The sequence below is a fragment of the Balaenoptera musculus genome, chromosome 16, assembly GCF_009873245.2.
Source record: "Balaenoptera musculus isolate JJ_BM4_2016_0621 chromosome 16, mBalMus1.pri.v3, whole genome shotgun sequence".
NCBI classification, from domain to species: domain Eukaryota; kingdom Metazoa; phylum Chordata; class Mammalia; order Artiodactyla; family Balaenopteridae; genus Balaenoptera; species Balaenoptera musculus.
Genome location: NC_045800.1, coordinates 184250 through 202824, shown reverse-complemented (window position 1 = coordinate 202824; position 18575 = coordinate 184250). Strand labels below are relative to the sequence as shown.

General features: G+C 55.3%; 2 protein-coding genes across 9 annotated transcripts; one reads left to right on the top strand and one right to left on the bottom strand.

The window, feature by feature from the left end:
* Positions 1-98: 98 nt before the first annotated feature.
* Positions 99-9843, bottom strand: LOC118882575. Of its 7 annotated transcripts, XR_005016806.1 has the most exons (6): positions 8480-9443; positions 8165-8282; positions 7173-7291; positions 6469-6530; positions 5520-5724; positions 1895-2539 (listed from the first exon to the last, which is right to left on the bottom strand). XR_005016806.1 is itself a non-coding variant. In XM_036828502.1 (5 exons), the coding sequence occupies exons 1-5, from the start codon at positions 9718-9720 to the stop codon at positions 5618-5620; spliced, it is 672 nt and encodes a 223-aa protein (XP_036684397.1). In that variant the 5' UTR covers positions 9721-9843; the 3' UTR covers positions 5607-5617. The 7 variants fall into 7 exon arrangements, 4 of the variants coding, with proteins under 4 accessions (XP_036684400.1, XP_036684397.1, XP_036684398.1 ...); XM_036828502.1 differs by lacking the exons at positions 1895-2539; positions 8480-9443 and adding an exon at positions 9451-9843 and having other exon boundaries at positions 5607-5724; positions 8165-8278; XM_036828503.1 differs by lacking the exons at positions 1895-2539; positions 8480-9443 and adding an exon at positions 9451-9843 and having other exon boundaries at positions 5652-5729; positions 6442-6530; positions 8165-8278.
* Positions 9844-10030: 187 nt separating this feature from the next.
* PAOX (polyamine oxidase) lies at positions 10031-18264 on the top strand. Of its 2 annotated transcripts, none has more exons than XM_036828668.1 (7): positions 10031-10313; positions 10810-11296; positions 12016-12215; positions 13807-14059; positions 14782-14894; positions 15681-15838; positions 17877-18264. In XM_036828668.1, the coding sequence occupies exons 1-7, from the start codon at positions 10130-10132 to the stop codon at positions 18078-18080; spliced, it is 1599 nt and encodes a 532-aa protein (XP_036684563.1). In that variant the 5' UTR covers positions 10031-10129; the 3' UTR covers positions 18081-18264. The 2 variants fall into 2 exon arrangements, with proteins under 2 accessions (XP_036684563.1, XP_036684561.1); XM_036828666.1 differs by having other exon boundaries at positions 14779-14894; positions 17877-18257.
* The last annotated feature ends 311 nt before the right edge of the window (positions 18265-18575 follow it).

The window sequence follows — 18575 nt, the reverse complement described above, 5'->3', positions numbered from 1 at the left end:
GGGTATGGGGACAGGGGTCAGGGTGCGGGGGGAGGGGGACCGGTGCCCAGGAGGAGGGGCCGGGGCGGGGACGAGGGGTGGAGGTTCAGGTTCAGGTCCGTCCCCTGGTCCGCGCCGCCTTTGGCGGACCCCAAGTCGTAGGAAGTAGCCCTGAAGACCCGAGAGCAAACCCTCCGGGCCGGCCGAGCCGTGGGGGTGGAAACACGCGGGGACCGCGCGCCGCAGCCCGAGCCCGGGGTGTGACCGCTCGGGGCCGGCCGGGACGCCCTCGTGGTCGGGAGGGACCGCCGGGAGGCCTCTCGAGGGCGCAGGCCCGGGGTGCTGGCCCGCCGGGCTCCTGGCGGAGCTGTCTGCCGGCCTGCGCCGCCTCTGTTCTTTAGGCCCGGGCAGTGCCCTTGGCCTTTGGCTCTTCCCGCCGTTTCCGGAAAACGGCGTGTGTCTGGGTGCGGGGCAAGCGGGTCGTCCCCGCACCCGGGTGACTGCGCCTCGAGCCACAGCTGGGTCGCGGACTCGCAGCTGGAGGCAGTGGCTGTGGGGCATGGAAAGCCAAACGTGCTGAGGACGGGTAGACTGGAGCTCGCTAGAGCTGGGCGGATACACCTGTGACCTGAAGTCAGCCCTCAGGGCAACGTGCAGTTGTAACCCGCGCAGAAAGCCAGACTCTTGACAGCGGGTGTTTATAGGACACCAAGCAAAGGAGTGGGAGACAAGCCTCAGATCCACTCAGACCAGCTCAGATAAGCCTCCGACCAACTTGGTCTTTGAGTTAGGGGATTTTTTAAAATGGGGAACAAAGAAAGAGGCTGGGATTCATCATCGTTTTGTGACATTTCTGTGACATTTCTGAATCTAGTTTCAGGAGTCAGGCTGTCTCTGGTTTACATTCTCAGGCCAGGCAGTCCATGGCTGGGGGGGTCTGTGAGCTCATCTTGCCCTGGAGAAACAACCTGAGTTTGTACATTAACCATGATGTCTACAAGGCAATTTTAGTACATTAGCGACAGCAGCCATCTTAGTCACCTGACTGGTTGATTAGTGTTCAGTTAGCACAGGATTGAGGTCAGAGGGAACAAAAAAGGGAATAAAGTTTTGGGTGGAGAGATGAATCATGAACTCAGTAAGGGAACTCGGTTTTAGGGGGCCTTGGTTTCAATAGCATGGAGAAATCAGAGATAATACTGCTAAGCAGTGTGGGAAGGAGTTGAGAGGCAGAAGTAAGTGCTTAGACAAGGAAAAGATAAGTTATTAACAAAATGGTTCCTTTTAGAGGCATCACGTAACTGATTTTTTTCATTGCTAAGCACTGTGGCAAACATCTACCTTCTTATTTCTCTTCCTGTCCCATTTCGTGGTCCCGGTGCTCATGAAGTGTGTGCAGTATTATTCATAGCAGCTGCACGAGGTGGCTGAGGAACATTTTGCAACATTAAACAATTCATATCACTCTGAAATGTATGTATTTATAGGTCTAGATATAACACGAGTGCAGCATAACACTCTTTACACTGGTAACTTGGTATCTATTGAACACTAGACTGTGAATAGTTTTATTTGTATAAAATAAGATGTAATTAAACTTTAACAGTGAAATCATTTATTTAAATTACTTTGATTTATAAAATTCAAATGTTTAGGCTCATATTATTGGCCTCCGTTTGTATTCGTGCCCAAGTTCTGCAAATTCAAGGGTGGAGATAAAAAGATCACCTACATGGGAATTCCCCGGAGGTCCAGTGGTTAGGATGCTTTCACTGCTGGGGCCCGGGGTTCCATCCTTGATCAGGGAACTAAGATCCCACAAGCTGTGTGGGGTGGCCAAAAAAAAAAAAAGAAAGAAGTCATCTACAAATGAAGAGCAAAACGGATATTTTCAGGTAAATAATAAAATCCAAATCAGAATTGACTACTTAGCAAAACTTTATTTCAGGGCTGAGGATAGACTAAAGACATTTTCATGCAAAGAGAAACAGATTACCAAAACTCTTTACCAAAGGAGCCTCTGTCTTAGTATGGGCTGCAGTACTGTGACAGGTACCCAAAGGGAAATGGCTCCAACGTAAAGGAAGTTTTTTCCTAACCCCCCAGGGCTGGCGTTGAGCTCAGGTGGCTGCTGTCCTTCACGAAGTAATTTAGGGACGAAAGCACAAGTGACAAAAGAAAAAAATATATAAATTGGACTTCACCAAAATTAAAAACTTTTGTGTTTCAGAGGATACATTGAAGAAAGTGAAAAGCCACCCCACAGAATGAGAGAAAAAATCTTGCAAATCATAGATCTGATAAGGGTCTTGTGTCTAGAATATATAAAGAATACTTTCAACTTGCTAACCTAAAAAATAAAACAGCCAGTTATTTTACCATTTTTCTCTATAGAGAAAAGGGAGGAAGTTGGGAGGGGTTGTTTTGAAGAAAAGTCAATTGGAGGAAAATGAGAGTTCAGGGTGATGACAGGTTCTCGTTGGCCTGGCAGCTGGGGCCGTCATTTTCCTGTAAGAGATGCAGTGAATCTCTTTGCTGTTGGTGATCCTTCTCCTTAGGTCTGTAATTGACAGTCAAGAGGTACCTGCCTGGGCTTCCCTGGTGGCGCAGTGGTTAAGAATCTGCCTGCCAATGCAGGGGACACGGGTTCGAGCCCTGGTCCAGGAAGATCCCACATGCTGCGGAGCAACTATGCCCATGCGCCACAACTGCTGAGCCCGTGTGCCACAACTACTGAAGCCCGTGCTCCACAACAAGGGAAGCCACCGCAATGAGAAGCCCGTGCACCGCAATGAAGAGTAGCCCCTGCTCGCCGCAACTAGAGAAAACCCACGCACACCAGCGAAGACCCAACACAGCCAAAAATAAACAAAATAAAAATAAAAATAAAAATAAAAAAAGGTACCTGCCTGAGAGCTCCCTCTGCTGGCCTCCCAACTCCATTTTAAATGAGGTTTCCCTTTATTAATTTTCACAAACTCAGTAATAAAAAGACAATTAGAAAATGAGCAGAGGATGAACGGACATTTCTACAATGAAGATATACAAATGGCTGATAAGCACACAAAAAGATGCTCAACGTTGTTAGTCACTAGGGAAACGCAAATCAGCTGTATCATGAGATACCACTTCACACCTACTAGGATGGCTATAGTCAAAAAAGATAGGTAAATGTTGTGAGGACGTGGAGAAATTGGAACCCTCATACAGTGCCGGTGGGAATGTAAAATGATGCAGTCACTTTGGAAAGTCTGGCAGTTCTTCAAAAGGTTAAACATAGAGTAACCATATGACCCAGCAATTCCACTCCTAGGTATATGCCCAAGAGAAGTGAAAATGTGTCTACACAAAAACTTGTACATGATTGTTTATAGCAGCATTATTCTTAATAGCCAAGGAGTGAGAAAACACCCAAATGCCCACCAACTCATGAATGGATAAACAAAATGTGATAGCTCAATACAGTGGATACATTAGAATTTATGAGAATATACAATGGAATATTATTTGGCAGTAAAAAGCAGTGAAGTGTACTGATATGTGCTACAACACGTATGAACCTTGAAAACGTGATGCTGGAAGAAGCCCGACCCCAAAGATCACACAGTGCGTGATTCTGTTTATATGAAACGTCCAGAACAGGCAAGTCCATGGAGGCAGAAAGTAGATTAGTGGTTGCCAGGGCCTGCAGAAGGGGGTAGTGGGTACTGCTAAAGGGTAGGGGGTTTCTTTATGGGGTGATGAAAATGTTCTAAACTTGATGTGGTGTTGGTTGCACAACTCTGAAAATATATTGTAAACCAATGAATTGTACACTTTAAATGGGTGAAGTGTATGGCGTGTGAATTCTAATCAATAAAGCTGTTTATAGAAATGAACTGCCTGATTTGGTTAAACCACAGGTGATGTCACTGGGTACCGCAGGTGATGTCACTGGGTAGTTGCAGCTTCTATTGCCATAGGTGGCCCTTGGGCATCAGGAGAAGCCCAAGACTTTGTAGCAGTGCGACTGAAATGAGGTGTGTGTGTGTTGGAGCTGCTGCTGGTGGCCTGAGGCCCAGCAGGAGAGTCCAGCACCTGCCCACAGCCGCATGAGCACGTGGGATGGTGATGACGGACCAGCTGCAGGTCAGAGCGCCGGCTGTCCCCGCTGTTGGATTCAAGCGGTACTACACAGAGGGGACACAAAGCAGAATGCCTGGCCCACCCCGCGCCCCACAACTCCTGGGGTCTAAGGTGCTCCCTCCCCCAGAGTCAGAGCGCTGCCCTGTATCCCTGGCCATAAAGTCAGTGCGTCACATTTCTGTGACTTTGCCTTTCTTCCGATCACCCAGGCCTTCCATCCAGGTGAGGTCAGGTGTGAGTGGGATCAGGGCATTTTTACACCTTGGCCTGCGATGGCCACCATGAGGGCACTCAGCCACGTGGTCCCTGCCTTCGTGGTGTAGAGTCCTGCCAATCAACAAGAGGCTCCAGGGGGCTGAGCTAGAATTAAGTTTAAGCCCCCAGACCCCGTTTTGGCCATTCCCACTGAGGGATGGTCAGAGCAGAATCTCGAACTTTCTAAACAGGCCTACGTAATCCCTTATCATCCTGACCTTTACTAGGGAAAGGTTGGCTGGCAGAGAGGAGGGAGGAGGTGAGAAGGGCGGAGTGGAAATCTTTGAGGCTGTCCCACCTCCTGGCAATACCGTGGCACAGTGGGTAAGAATCCGCCTGCCAATGCAGGGGACATGGGTTCGAGCCCTGGTCCAGGAAGATCCCACATGCTGTGGAGCAACTAAGCCCATGCACCACAACTACTGAGCCCGCGTGCCACAACTACTGAAGCCCATGCGCCTAGGGCCCGTGCTCCTCAACAAGATAAGCCACCACAATGAGAAGCCTGCACACCGCAACGAAGAGTAGCCCCTGCTCGCCTTTGACTAGGGCCTTGACTAGGGCCCTTGCTGCATGGCCAGTGGCAACTGTGAAGGGATGGGAAAGCCAAACACAGGACACAGGGTAGTTTCAAAGGTGACAGAGTCAGCTGATGGGACGAGGACAGTGGGGCTGCAACCTGAGAATGTGGCGGCAGCCATTGGGCCCCGCTGGCAGCCCAGAGAGAGGCCCCAGTGTGCCCGGAGTGGCCCAGGCCCAGCAAGGAGGTCTGCTGCACTGCAGGACGAGCACACAGATGTGTTTCTCACAGCCCCACGAGGCTGCACCAGTAGCTTGATTTCAGGGGTTACACCAGGGACCTCCCTGTGGGCATACCTGTGAGGGACCCACAGACCAGTGGTGTGTTTGTCTGTGGAGCTGGGACCCAAAGTCTGCAGGCTGAAGTGTCCCCAGGGTAGACCAGACCACTGGGACGTTGGCAGCAGCCCAGTGACCCTGCTGGGCTTCAGCTTAGCCGACCCTTGGGGGAACCTCGCAGGAGGGAGCTACACTGAGCTGGGGACTCTGCTTCAGGCGGCAGGATGGGGCGTGAAGTCCCCGCAAACAGGGGCACCGGGTCAGGCTGGCTGCAGGCAGATGGGCTGCTTCATCGGAATTACCAGGTCGCCTGGCGTTTCCTCATCAGTCGCGGGATGTCAGGCTGAGCGGCAAGGCCAGTGTCTGGCTCAGCGTTATGGCTGGTCCCAGGCCCAGCGCTTTAGCCAGGAGTTGGCGCTGCTGACCCCGCGCCGCCTCTGGGTCCAGTGGTCACCGCCGTCGCCGAAGGCGCGACTCTCAGGCTCCCTGCCGGGCTTCGTGCCTCTCCTGCCCTGCGGGGACCGGACGAGGTGAGCCCCCGCCTGGGACGGGCACGCTGCGAGCGGGGCGCTTCATCCTGGCTCTTTCCTTGGTTGGGGGGGGGACCGCGACCAGCGTGAAGCGCGCGGGGCGGGGTGGGGGGGTGGTCACCAGCCATCTCTCGCGGGCCGCGGTGGGGGAGGGGTGCGGGGACGCAGAGGAGCTTGGGGAGGCGGGACTCAGAGACGGGGGATGGGCAGGGGGTGCTCCGCGGGTTGGGGGGTGCGGGGGTGGGGAGTGGAGAGTGAAGAGCCCAGGGCCACGGGCCCAGCAAGCAGCAAACATGCAGCAAACATGAAGCAAACATGCAGTAAGGGCTTCCCTGGCGGCGCAGTGGTTGAGAGTCTGCCTGCCAATGCGGGGGACGCGGGTTCGCGCCCTGGTCTGGGAGGATCCCACATGCCGCGGAGCAACTGGGCCCGTGAGCCACAATTGCTGAGCCTGCGCGTCTGGGGCCTGTGCTCGGCAGCAGGAGAGGCCGCGATGGTGAGAGGCCCGCGCACCGCGATGAAGAGTGGACCCCACTTGCCGCAGCTGGAGAGGGCCCTCGCGCAGAAGCGAAGACCCAGCACAGCCATAAATAAATAAATAAATAAAATATTTAAAAAAAAAAAAAAAAACATGCAGCAAGCAGCACGCGAGCCACCCTCCGCCGCTGCCGTTCCCCGGGCAGCGGGCCATTACTAGCAGTCATGCCGCGGGCGCCTTGACCTGCTTGGTGGCAAGACCAGCCACCGAAACTGCTCAGGATCAGGAGCCGGTCAGCCTGCAGTCTGGGCACAATGGGAGTTTTCAGAGACTGCTTCAGGTCCATGGCAACACCTCTCCCCAAGCCTTTCTTTTAAAGGGCAGGCATCCCTTGCATGCACATTTCATTGGAGAAACGATCACATATTTATGCGACTATTTTCTGTCTCCACTCACTGAGCTCCATGAGGGCTGGGATTCTGTCCCTGCTACTCAGGGGTGAGTCTTCACAGCTTGATTATTTGCATAGGTACTGCCTTATTGCTTAAGAAGCAGTTAGATTCCTAAACCCCTTTTCACATTCCAGGAAGTGGCACGGGGTGACTGGCAGCATCCTGGGAGGCTATTCTCTGCAAACAGGGATTCCAGGAAGGGGACAGCAGGCACAGTTGGAGGTGGGTCTACTTCATCCAGTAAGCTGACCCTTCCCACTCCTGTCCATCTTTGGCTCCCAAAATATTGGCAGCCAGGTCTATATGCTCCAGGCAGGAGACTGGAAGACTCTTCCCAGGGAGCATGACCAACCCAAGAGGAAAGACCTAGGGATATGGATGGAGGTTCCCCAAATAACAGCCTCCCCAGAATCAAGCTCAAATCTGACGAGCCCCACTCACAAACAGCCATCTGGCCTACCATTCCTCGTCACCAGCAGACACACATAACCTGACCTCTCAGAGAGCTTCTTCCTGGAAGACAGAGCCAAAAGAAACAGGAAGAAGAACCCAGAGCACAGCGACCGAGCAGGAGCATAGCACTTCACGTCTGCAGACCAGTGAGGACGATCCCCCTGGAAGATGATGCAAAAAGAGACCCTCCCCTTTCTAAAAAGAAACATTTGTACAGAAGAAAGGGCTCCTGGAAATGAACACTATGACAGCAGAAACAAAAGCCTCAATGGAAGAAATCACACAGAGTGTCACCGGGTTGACGTGCGTTATAACAAAATAGCTCCAACCGAGGAGGTCAACGGAAGCAATTGCTGGTCAATGGACCAGCAATCTTGGTTCCGCGATAGTAAGCAAAGACTAGCAAACTACAGCTTTAAGCTTAAGCATAAAGCAGAGTTTATTTAAGCATAGGTACACTCTCAGAGAAGGAGAGAGAGAGAGAGAAAGAGAGAGAGAGAGAAAGCGGGCTGTTTCTGAGAGCGGGCTGTTTCAGCGAAGTGAAGCAAGACCAAAGCAAAGTTTATCAAAGCAAAGGTACACTCTCAGAGAGAGAGAGAGTGGGCTGTTTCTGTGAATTGAAAGCAGCATTCCCATACAGGCTTAAGGGTGCTTTTAAGGAGCATTTTGCAGGGAGGCGGGGGCGAGTGACAGGGGATCATTATTTGATCGACAGTCCCGAGCTATGTAACAAGTTTACTGCTGCGCAGGCTCTCATCCTTCAATCGCTAAGAAACGCCCACGGGGGCGGGGGGCAAAACCATACATAGATTTTATTATAATGATGGTATAATGAGTTTGGGTTTACTATAGGTTATACACCTGTCTGGTCTGGGCATGCGCAGCCCAGGGAAGTTCCCTTGTGTTACTGTGCCCCTCTTTAACAGGATAAGCTGCCCACCATATGACCATAGTTTCCACTGTTCTGGGTGGGGTCAGGGGAGAGTCCCCAGATGGTTGGGTGTGACTTGATTGCTCCTTCTGGTCTTTCTCACCACTGTCACCTTCTTGCTGCTAATGTCAGGGAGGGTCTCCAGATGGTTGGGTGTGACTCGATTGCTTCTGCTTGTCTTTCTCGCCACTGTCACCTTCTTGCTGCTGATGTCTAACTACCTAACAAAAGGAGAGCACAAACATAAAGATGGAAAGCAGGAGAGAACACATGTGAGCATTCAAGGGCCAGGCTCAAAGTCTGACAGCCTAAATTAAGGACTTTAGGAAGAGGTAAGAGTAAACCCTCAAGAGTTTGCTTAGGGATGAGTCATCAGTAGAAACAATTGATTAGTGAAATAATCAATGACATCATTTACCAGGATTGAAGGACAGGAGTTTCTAGACTGAGGGCCCTTTAAGAGCCCAACACAGTAAGTAACAATCGAGGCACATGGAAGCATCACGTTGTGAAACTTCAGGAGAAGATCTTAAAAACTTCCAGGGAGGAAAATGTCCCCACTGCTTGTAAAGGATTAGAAATTAGAATGGCTGTGGATTTCTTCACAACACTCCTAGGAGGGAGGAGAAAGGGAGCAATGCCTTCAGAGTTTGAAGGAAGAGGATTCTGACCTAGAATTCTATGTCCAGCCAAACTACAAATCAAGTATGAGGGCAAAATGAAGACATTTTCAGCTTTGCAATATCTTTAAAAAAATGATCTCCCAGACACCTCTTTTCAGCTTCACCAAAACAGGAAAGTGAATCCAAGAACAAGAATATATGGCTGAGGAGGGCAACACAGGGAGAGAGAAGGGCTCCTCCTGGAGAAGGAGGAACACCCCAAACCGAAAGACTACCTGCCCAGCCTGGAGCTAATTCCCCTCCCTGACTACCCTCACCCCACAGGGAACAGGTGGCCACGGAAAGTCCACGGAGGCACGGGTGCGCCGTGGTTTGGAGCAGCAGGACCCAAGTGTGGCTGAGAAGGAATGATGTGCCCTAACTGGGTTTACAGGGAAGCCTGAGGACCCTTTTAGCAGAAGGCAGGAGCTTTCTAATACCTGCAAGGCAGTAGGGGAGACCTGCCGGAACTAGAGGAATTCTCCAGAAATGCCTGCAGGCTTGAATATGTCTTCCTCTCCTGGGGCCGGAGGGGGAGGGAGGGACGTAAGACTTGTTTCTCCCTTTACTGTTTATCTTGAACTTTGTACTTTATGTGTGTTGCATCCTGTGCTTGTAGACTTGTGACTGTGTATACACACACACACACACACACACACACACACACACAAAAGTGTCGTCGCCTGGAGGCTTTCTCCCCGTCCCGCCCTGACATCTCAGCACTCACCGTCCACGCGCTCCACCGGGTCGGGAGGTGACGGCGCTCGCCTCCGCGTCTGAAGCTAGAAGGAGGCACCTCCTCCGCCGTCTGGTCGCCGTCCCCACGTCTCCTTAGGAAGGGGACACAACCCGACTGGCCAGCCGGCCGCCCCGATTCTCCCTCGGTGGGGACGCTTGCCCACACCGGCACCGGGGGATATTCACGGACCCTTCCGCACTCGCCGTCGCCCTCCCCGGCGGCCCTCCGCCACCATCCTAGGGCGTGGGGCAGACCCATAGGGGCAGCCCCAGGCCCAACCCAGAGCGGCGCGCGGAGCCAAGGGGGGGCCGATGCGGGGGACGGCCTTGCCCCACGCCCCTTGCTCCACCTCCGGTCCCGCCTTCCGCCCCGCCCCGGGCCCCCTTCCTCCTCTGGCCCCAACCCGCGCCCCCATCCACCTCCGGCCCCGCCCCGCGGCCCCCGCCCCGCGGCCCCGCCCCGCGGCCCCGCCCCGAGCCCCTGCCCCGCCCCGCGGCCCCGCCCCAAGCCCCCGTCCACCTCTGGCCCCGCCTTCTGCCCCGCCCCGCGCCCCGAGCCCCCTTCAAACTCCGGCCCCGCCCCGCGTCCCGGGCCAACTTCGTGTCTCTTCCCGGCTTTCCGAGCCTCCGAGCGGCGGGGACGCGCGGGAACTGCCCGGGGCGGCGCGATGCAGTCGAGTGGCCGTCAGGCGGAGACCCCGGGCCGCGGCCCGCGGGTGCTGGTGGTGGGCGGCGGCATCGCGGGGCTGGGCGCGGCGCAGAGGCTCTGCTGCCACCCGGCCTTCCCGCACCTGCGGGTTCTGGAGGCCACGGCCCGCGCCGGTGGCCGCATCCGCTCGGAGCGCAGCTTCGGTAACAGCCCTCCCGGAACTCCTTCCCGGAACTCCTCCGCGGAACCCCTTCCCAGAGCCCAATCCGTGCCGCCAGAGCTCTGTCGTGTCCTGGCTCGGCCTGCGTCCGGGGTTAAGCGACCCGGAACCCTTATCTGGCCCCTTGAGTGAATCCTCGCACTGCTTCAGTTAATTAACCGAAGTTCACTGGTCCCCGAAATTCAGCTGCCCGCATGAGCAGGGCCGGCCCCTGCCGTGCGTGGGGAACCCGTGGCTCTGCACAGTTGCCCCCGGTTCTGGCCCCGCAGGGAGCTCCCCCTCCAGCCTCCAGGTCGCCCCTGCCGGGTGTTCCCCTTAAACTAGGTCTGATGGGCCCTGCCGGGAGAGTCTGTGGTCCTCAGGGACCGTGCGGGCCTCTGGCTGATTTTCAGAGCATACATGGGAAGGGCGGGGCTCGGTGTACAGAAGAAGGGCCCAGGGGAGGGAGCCTCAAGGTGGCCTCTCCTGCTCCCTCCCAGGTGGTGTGGTGGAGGTGGGCGCTCACTGGATCCATGGGCCCTCGCAGGGCAACCCCGTCTTCCAGCTGGCTGCCAAGTACGGGCTGCTGGGGGAGAAGGCATTGTCGGAGGAGAACCAGCTGATTGAGACCGGGGGTCACGTGGGCCTGCCCTCTGTGTCCTATGCCAGCTCCGGGGGCAGTGTGAGCCTTGAGCTGGTGGCGGAGATGGCCAGACTGTTCTACAGTCTCATAGACCAGACCAGGGAGTTCCTGCACGCGGCTGAGACCCCCGCACCCAGCGTCGGGGAGTACCTCAAGAAGGAGATCCACCAGCACATGGCCGGCTGGACGGAGGAGGAGGAGACCAAGAGGCTCAAGCTGGCCATCCTGAACAACTTGTTCAACGTGGAGTGCTGTGTGAGTGGCACCCACAGCATGGACCTGGTGGCCCTCGCACCTTTCGGGGAGTACACTGTGCTGCCAGGGTTGGACTGCACCTTTCCTGGGTATGTGCGTGCCCCACCCACCCAGGCAGTCCTCCATGTACCCAGACCCCTCCGTGCCTCCCAGGGGTCCCCCCATGCACCCCAAGTACCCTCCATGCACCCCAGGGGTCCCTACCCGTACCTCAGGCCTCTGGCAGGCAGGGGATGGGTGGGAGAGACGGGGCTGTTTGTCTTCCCTGTTTTAGGGAGATTGGTCATTTATTTCCCTAGTTTTGCTCACTTATGAAAAAGAAAAGAATTGTTCTCAAAAACAAGTGATTAAAAGAAGGAAATGCATCTTGTAATGCTTTGTTCCTCCCACGTTTAGGAGGCCTCCTGCTTGTAAGCACTGTGCGGGGGCTTCGACCTCAGAGATGGGCAGACAGGCCCTCCTCTGTGTCGGTGTGGCCGTTCCCCCATGGGGCACTCACAAGACTCTCCAGGACTGCCCTGCACAGGGAGGGCACTGGGACCAGGCAGATGCCCAGAACAAGAGCCCTGGGCTTGGTGAGGAGGGACCTGCTCTCCACAATTACCTGGGGAGCTTTGCATCCCTTTGCTCATTTAATCCTCCCATGAGACCCCCTCCCTCCCTGCTTTCCTCCCTGGCTGAGCCAGGCCCCCAGGCCAAGACCACAGCCCCTTGCAGCTCCTTGATCTGGTGTGAGCTTGGAGGGCTTGTTTCAGAGACTCACCTCCAGGGCCTGGTCCTAACCACGGGACACCTCTGTCTCTCCCAGGGGCTACCAAGGACTCACAGACCACATCATGGCCTCCTTGCCCAAGGACGTGATGGTTTTTAACAAGCCAGTGAAGACCATTCACTGGAATGGGTCCTTCGAGGAAGCTTCTGCTCCTGGGGAGACGTTTCCAGTGCTGGTGGAATGTGAGGATGGAAGCTGCTTCCCAGCGCATCACGTGGTCGTCACCGTGCCATTAGGTAAAGCCCCTCCAGTTCCCATCCCAGGGGCCCCTGGCCTCTGGCTTTCTTCAGCCTCATTGGCTCTGGGGCGTTTGTTGGCTGCTAAGCTCACGTTTTCATTCTGAGTTTGGGATAGAGTTACTCGGTTGTGCTTTGTAGCAGTCGAGTGCTTTGGAATAAAGTTTCACAGGAAGAGAAAACGCAGGGCAGCAAGTGTCTTTCTCCTTTTGGAGGTAATTTATGGAAAGGTTGGGAGGTTCACCAAACTGCTTCCTTAGCGGTGGAGAGGGCGTGAAAGCCGGGTCTCGAGTTTAGGTCCCGGTGGTAATCGAGGAAGAAGTTGTGCGTATAATCCTATTTAATTCCAGATCTGATGCTTTAGACGCAAGTCTTGGAGTAGGAGCGGCAGTTGGGTAAAAGGTGGAGATGGTTGAACGCAAGTCCGTGCCTGCTCATCTCATTTACTCCTGCGGCAGCCGGGGACACATCTGCCCCATCCCCATTTGACAAATGCGAACAGAGATAAGTCACTTAATTGCCCAAGTTCACAAAGCTAGCAGGTGCCAGAGTGGATGGAAGATGAAGGGCAAGAATCTCCCCCCCGCCGCCCCCACCCCCATCCCCACCCCAAGGGCGGTGGCCGCATGTCCCGCCTGTCGCCTCGCAGAGAGTTGGGTATGGATAAGCTTGCTCAGTGCCCGGCTCCTTTTTCCCGCGATGGAATCACGCCAGACATGTTAGCACAGTGTTCTGCCGCTCCTTTGTTTCCGAATCAGCACAGACAGGTCTATCACGGTGTTTTTTCTTTTACATGGACGGCCTTGTTCATGCACAGCTGTGGCGCGTGGTCACTGAAGCTGCTGCAGTCAGGAGGTGCGTCACTACGGCTGTGCGGTCGCTGTTCACAGGGGGCCAGGCACCTGTCCCGTTTGTTCTTTACAGCCACACTGTGTTTTCTCGTATGTAGGTGTCGTTACTTGATATTGATGCAAATTTAGATGGTTTTCACTTGTTCTGTTGCACACAGTGTTGTACACATGTGTGTTTAAAAACACTCGTGGCACATATGTGTAGGATCAATTCCAGTAGCAGGGACTACTGAGTTGAAGCTCTGCACCGAGAGGGCGGCCGTGGAGGGACGGTCCCCTCTGTGGATGCTCACGGCTGGTGCCTTGTTTCCTGTGGGGTTGTTCGTCCTTTTCTTGCAGACCTGCGAGGTTGGCTCGTGCTGCGAATGTTTCATCTCTTCGCGGTTTGACTTGGCTGAACCTGCTTAGTTTTCAGGTGGCTTCTGGGTAAAGCCGGCATGTCTCGCTGCCCCTCCAGGCTAACCCTGGGCAGACTGAGAGGCAGAAGGCTCAGGAGGGAGAACTGTCCCCACAGAGGAGTCTGGGGGCCATGCGACCCGTTCCTGCCTGGCCAGGTGTTCATGGGGCCTGTTGTGTCCCTCCACTGAGGTGCTGGCCAGGATTCCCGATGGCCAGCCGGTGTGGGTCCCAGACGCCTCTTTCTCTGACTCCTGTGACGGGGTCAGGGTGCCTTCCCGTGGCTGTCAGTTCTGGATTAAGCGATTGACGTGGTGTAAACCGAGTCTACTTATGAATTCCAGGTTTTCTTAAAGAACGTCTGGACACCTTCTTTGAGCCGCCACTGCCCACCGAGAAGGCGGAAGCGATCAGGAAAATCGGCTTTGGGACCAACAATAAAATCTTCCTGGAGTTTGAGGAGCCTTTCTGGCAGCCAGACTGCCAGCACATCCAGGTGGTGTGGAGGGACACGTCGCCCCTGGAGGACGCCGCCCCCAAGTTGCAAGATGCCTGGTTCAAGAAGCTTATCGGCTTTTGGGTCCTGCCTTCCTTTGGGTACGTGCTCTGCCCGGGTTTCTCCGGGGAAGCCTGGTGTGAGCTCTGCGTGGGGTCCAGCGCGATATCGATTCTCTGTGCGTTGTTTCTGGAGGGTTTGAATGGGTAGGGATCCCGAGGGCACCTAAAATGGTGAGACAGACACCCTGGGCCCACCCCTTGCAGGGACAGATGGAGACCCACTGTGTGCAGCTTGTCAGCATCTCTTGGGACCTGGAACGTGCAATAAATACTAGAAGTTGTTTTCCTTGTAAGAGACACACTTTGCTCATTTACGAGAAAGTGTCTGCCAGATACCCAGGCCCGAATGCCCCGGCAGCCGAGCCAAGGTCCGCGTGGTGTGCCCCGTCCCCTCCGGCCCGTCACACGGGGTGTCAGAAAGACACGCACCCGAGGGTCAGGACTTGATACAGTTAGTGACTCGCTGCCTCACGGGACACTGCAGTGGTGGGGCGTTTCCCAGTGCGTGTGGGTGGCAGGGAAGCCACCGGCTCTGCTCATAGGTTCTGGTTGAGTCCCCGACTGTGCTGGGGGTGGCCGTCCCCACCGGCGCTCAGTGGTGGAGACAGAAGGAACCGTCTTAGTGCCCCGAGAGCTCTGACCTTGCAGACCCCGTGTCGAGGGGCCCTGGGAGTTCGCGGCCACACTGGCGGAGCCACTGGCCCTGGTGGAGGCCGTCTGGGTGTCGTGGGTCCGGTCCCAGCGCTGCTTCTCTCCAGCAGGGCCAGCCAGGTGCTCTGCGGCTTCATTGCGGGGCTCGAGTCTGAGTTCATGGAGACGCTGTCGGACGAGGACGTGCTCCTGTCTCTGACACAGGTGCTCCGCAGGGTGACAGGTACTGACTGCAGGGGCCATGCCGCCTCCTGCCCTGGTGGCTGGGCTCTGACAGGAACCAAGCCTCTCACCAGAGAGGAACTGGGTTCAGCCCTGAGTGTCCGGGGACTGTCCTTCCCGTTAGTGCGTCACTAAGAGCTCTTGTCTTTGAGGGACACTTCCCACTTCTCTTTTCTAAAATCTGCCACCAAGATGAACGCAGTTGTCCCTAATCAGAGCTTCACAGACAAGACGCTGAGGCTTGGGAAAGGCGGCGGTGCCTGTCGGGGGCTCTGCTTCCAGGGCCTCCTGAGGGCAGCCCCTTACTAACACCCTCTGGGCCTTGGTTTTCTCCCGGGCGGCGTCTCTCACTTTCAGCTGCTAAGTCCTGAAGGTGAGAGGCTCCTTGTTTTTTGTTTGTTTGTTTGTTTGTTTTTTTTAAATTAATCAATTAATTTACTTTTGGCTGCATTGGGTCTTCGTTGCTGCGCACAGGCTTTCTCTAGTTGCGGCGAGCGGGGACTACTCTTCATTGCGGTGCGCGGGCTTCTCATTGCAGTGGCTTCTCTTGATGCGGAGCACGGGCTCTAGGCACGTGGGCTTCAGTAGTTGTGGTACGCGGGCTCATTAGTTGTGGCACGCGGGCTCATTAGTTGTGGCACGCGGGCTTAGTTGCTCGCGGCATGTGGGATCTTCCCGGACCAGGGCTCGAACCCGTGTCCCCTGCATTGGCAGGCGGATTCTTAACCACTGCGCCACCAGGGAAGTCCCAGAGGCTCCTTGTTAATGCGAGTGTCTCTTGATCTAGGGAACCCCCGGCTCCCCGCGCCCAGGAGTGTGCTGAGGTCCCGCTGGCACAGTGCCCCGTACACCCGGGGCTCCTACAGCTACGTGGCCGTGGGCAGCTCCGGGGACGACCTGGACCTGCTGGCCCAGCCCCTCCCTGCGGACGGCAGGGGTGCCCAGGTAGGAGGCAGCTGCCTGGCGAGGGCACCGGGGTCCCGCTGAAGGCCCAGGGCCCGGGACAGGCCCCACGAAGGCCAGGGCTGCTGGGTGCGATCAAGTGGGGGGCTGGGACCCCGAGACTCAGAGTCCATTTTCTTTTTGAAACTAACAGTAATTTTAAAATGTGTTATTTTGATCAGAATTATACATACATGTGGCTTAAAGCGTCAGAGGATTCTATGGTGCTGGCTAACAAATTAAAATAAAAACAAAATACAGCATTCTGGTTGGGGGCATGCCGTTGCCCCTTCCCAGACTGTTCTTCAGGCTGATTCTGATCTCTAAATAACAGGCTTATGCTACCACTGTTTTAAAGCCATTTTATAAAATCGAAGTATAGTTGATTTACAATGTTGTGTTAGTTTCAGGTGTACAGCAAAGTGAGTCAGATACACACACACACACACACACACACACACACACATATTTTTTCTCAGGTTCTTTTCCATTATAGTGCTACCACTGTTTACAAAACATCTAATTGTGTAAAACTTTAAATGTTACAAAGGTTGGCAGAACCTTTGGGTTCCTGTCTCCAGCTTCACAGCTGTCTGTTCCTGGTGTCTCACTGCCCCGGCCTCACCCATGCCTGTTACTAGGCATGTCCCACAGGTGATGTCATTTTATTTGCAGATATTTTAGTGTTGCGTCTCTAAAAGATCAAGGACACAGCACTGTTATCACACTTAAAAATTCACAATAATTGCTCCACATCATCCAACATTCTGTGTTCAGTTTTCTAAGTGCCTTTTTTTTCTTTGGCCACGCCTCGAGGCACGTGGGATCTTAGTTCCCCGACCAGGGATCGAACCTGTGCCACCTGCACTGGAAGCGCGGAGTCTTAACCACCGGACCGCCAGGGAAGTCCCTCTAAGTGCTCTTTGATTTTTCAGTTTTAAGAATTACTGATTGAATTCTGACCATGGCACATAAAGTTTTAGCTTTCTTGCACTCATCTGCCCACCCAGTCCTCAGACCTCTCCCCACCCTCCAAGGTGTGATGCAGTAATTTTGCTAAGACTGCTACTCACTGTTCACACATCCTGTTTGCCGTGGGCACTCTCCACACCTGAGCTGGCGAGGGTGCCTTGGTTTCTTTTCCAGCGGTGGAAACAACCACTTCTCTGGGCCGATGGGTTCTGTAGGTGGGCACCGTGGGACGGTTGTTTCTGCCCCATGACATCTGGGGTCTCAGCTGGGAAGATGACGGGCTTGGGGTGACTCAGGGCTGGGGCTGGGGTCATCTGAGGCTGCTTCTCTCACGTCTGCCCTGAGCATGGCTGGGACGCTGGCTGGAGCACCCGCCCCAGGCCTCTCCATGTGGCTTGGGCTTCCTCACAGAGCGGTGGCTGTCACGCTGCCTTGTGGCCGCCTGGGGCTCCAGCGCAGGCCTTCCGGGGAGGGGCAGCTGCATTGCTCCAGTGACGGAGCTGGGAAGCCAGGAAGCACCACTCCTGCCACACCTGCTGGACAAAGTGGTCAGGAGCCCGCCCAGACTCAAGGGGCGGGGCACAGACCGCACTTCCTACGGGAGGAGTGTCCAAGGATTCACAGCCGTGTGAAAGCCTCACGTTGGGTGTAAATGCCAGTTGGAGAGCCACGTCCCTTAGGGTTTTGAAGACGTTCTCCAGTGTTGCTGCTGGAAGCCTGAGGCCGTTCTGATGCCTTTCTTCCCTGTGTCACCTGGTTTTCAAATCTCTGAGGAAGCCTGAACGAGCAAGAAACCCCACCCTCACGGGCCCACTCTGAGCCCAGCGTCGCTGCACTCTGGCGCATATTCACTCGTCTGGGATGCTCTTCAATTATCATGTTTTGTTTTTTCCTTTTTCTTTTTCTGGATTTCTGGTTGGATGGTGGGCTTCTGAGTTGGCCCTTGAATTTTCTTATCTTTTTCCTGCTGATTTCCGTCTTTTTGGTTTTTCGCTCTGTGTTTGGGGAGGAGCGTGTGGGGCTTGTGGCCGACCCCTGGCACCTACCCTAAGCCCAGCCTTCTCTGCAGCTCCAGGTCCTGTTTGCAGGGGAAGCCACACACCGGGCGTTTTACTCCACCACGCACGGGGCTCTGCTGTCCGGCTGGAGGGAGGCTGACCGGCTCATTGCTCTGTGGGATTCGCACGCACAGCGGCCTGAGCCCGGCTCTGAGCTCGGCTCTGCTCCCCGGGTTCCCGGGTCCCCAGGAGGCCGGCCCCACCCTTTCCTTTGATGGGCAAAGTTCAGTCGGGCTTGGGATTTGGGATGTTAATGTCACTGGGGTCAGCTCCCTCCTTTCCCAAGTCGCCGGAGTCCGGCCAGGGCTGAGCTTGAGCTGAGCGCGAAGTCTTCCTGGAGAAGGGAGATGCGGGATGCCGCTGATGCGGTTGGAAGAACATAAAGTGTGTAAAAGCGTCCTTTGTCCAGAGTCGTCCTTACGCCTCGGAGCTGCAGCGTGGGTTGCTCTGCCCTCGTCGTGCCCCGGGCTCCGGTCACTGCAGGGCCCTGTGCCCCCAGCACGTGGCCCGCCTACCCCGGCCACCCTGGACCCTGGGTGTGTTCACGGGTCCCTGAATTCTCGTTGCTGGTGGCAGCAGAGCCAGTGGACCTCCCCATTGTTCAGGCACTGGCTGCCCTACGGTCTGGGCGAGGGCCAGCGAGTGTGAGAAAGGAGTGCGCGGGAGAGGGGGCGCCCTGTTCTGACCCGAGGGCCCAGGGCTTTCTGGAG

Bases quoted from the DNA above. Each gene is read 5' to 3' on its own strand.
- LOC118882575 (XM_036828502.1), bottom strand. From the start codon at position 9,720: ATGGGTCTGCCCCACGCCCTAGGATGGTGGCGGAGGGCCGCCGGGGAG. The intron at 8,279-9,450 runs GTGAGTGCTGAG...TTTGTTAGGTAG, and splicing joins CCCGGTGGAGCGCGTGGACG to TTAGACATCAGCAGCAAGAA. The intron at 5,725-6,468 runs GTCAAGGCGCCC...CCCGCAGGGCAG, and splicing joins CTGGTCTTGCCACCAAGCAG to GAGAGGCACGAAGCCCGGCA.
- PAOX (XM_036828666.1), top strand. From the start codon at position 10,130: ATGCAGTCGAGTGGCCGTCAGGCGGAGACCCCGGGCCGCGGCCCGCGG. The intron at 12,216-13,806 runs GTAAAGCCCCTC...TATGAATTCCAG, and splicing joins GGTCGTCACCGTGCCATTAG to GTTTTCTTAAAGAACGTCTG. The intron at 15,839-17,876 runs GTAGGAGGCAGC...CCTTCTCTGCAG, and splicing joins CGGACGGCAGGGGTGCCCAG to CTCCAGGTCCTGTTTGCAGG.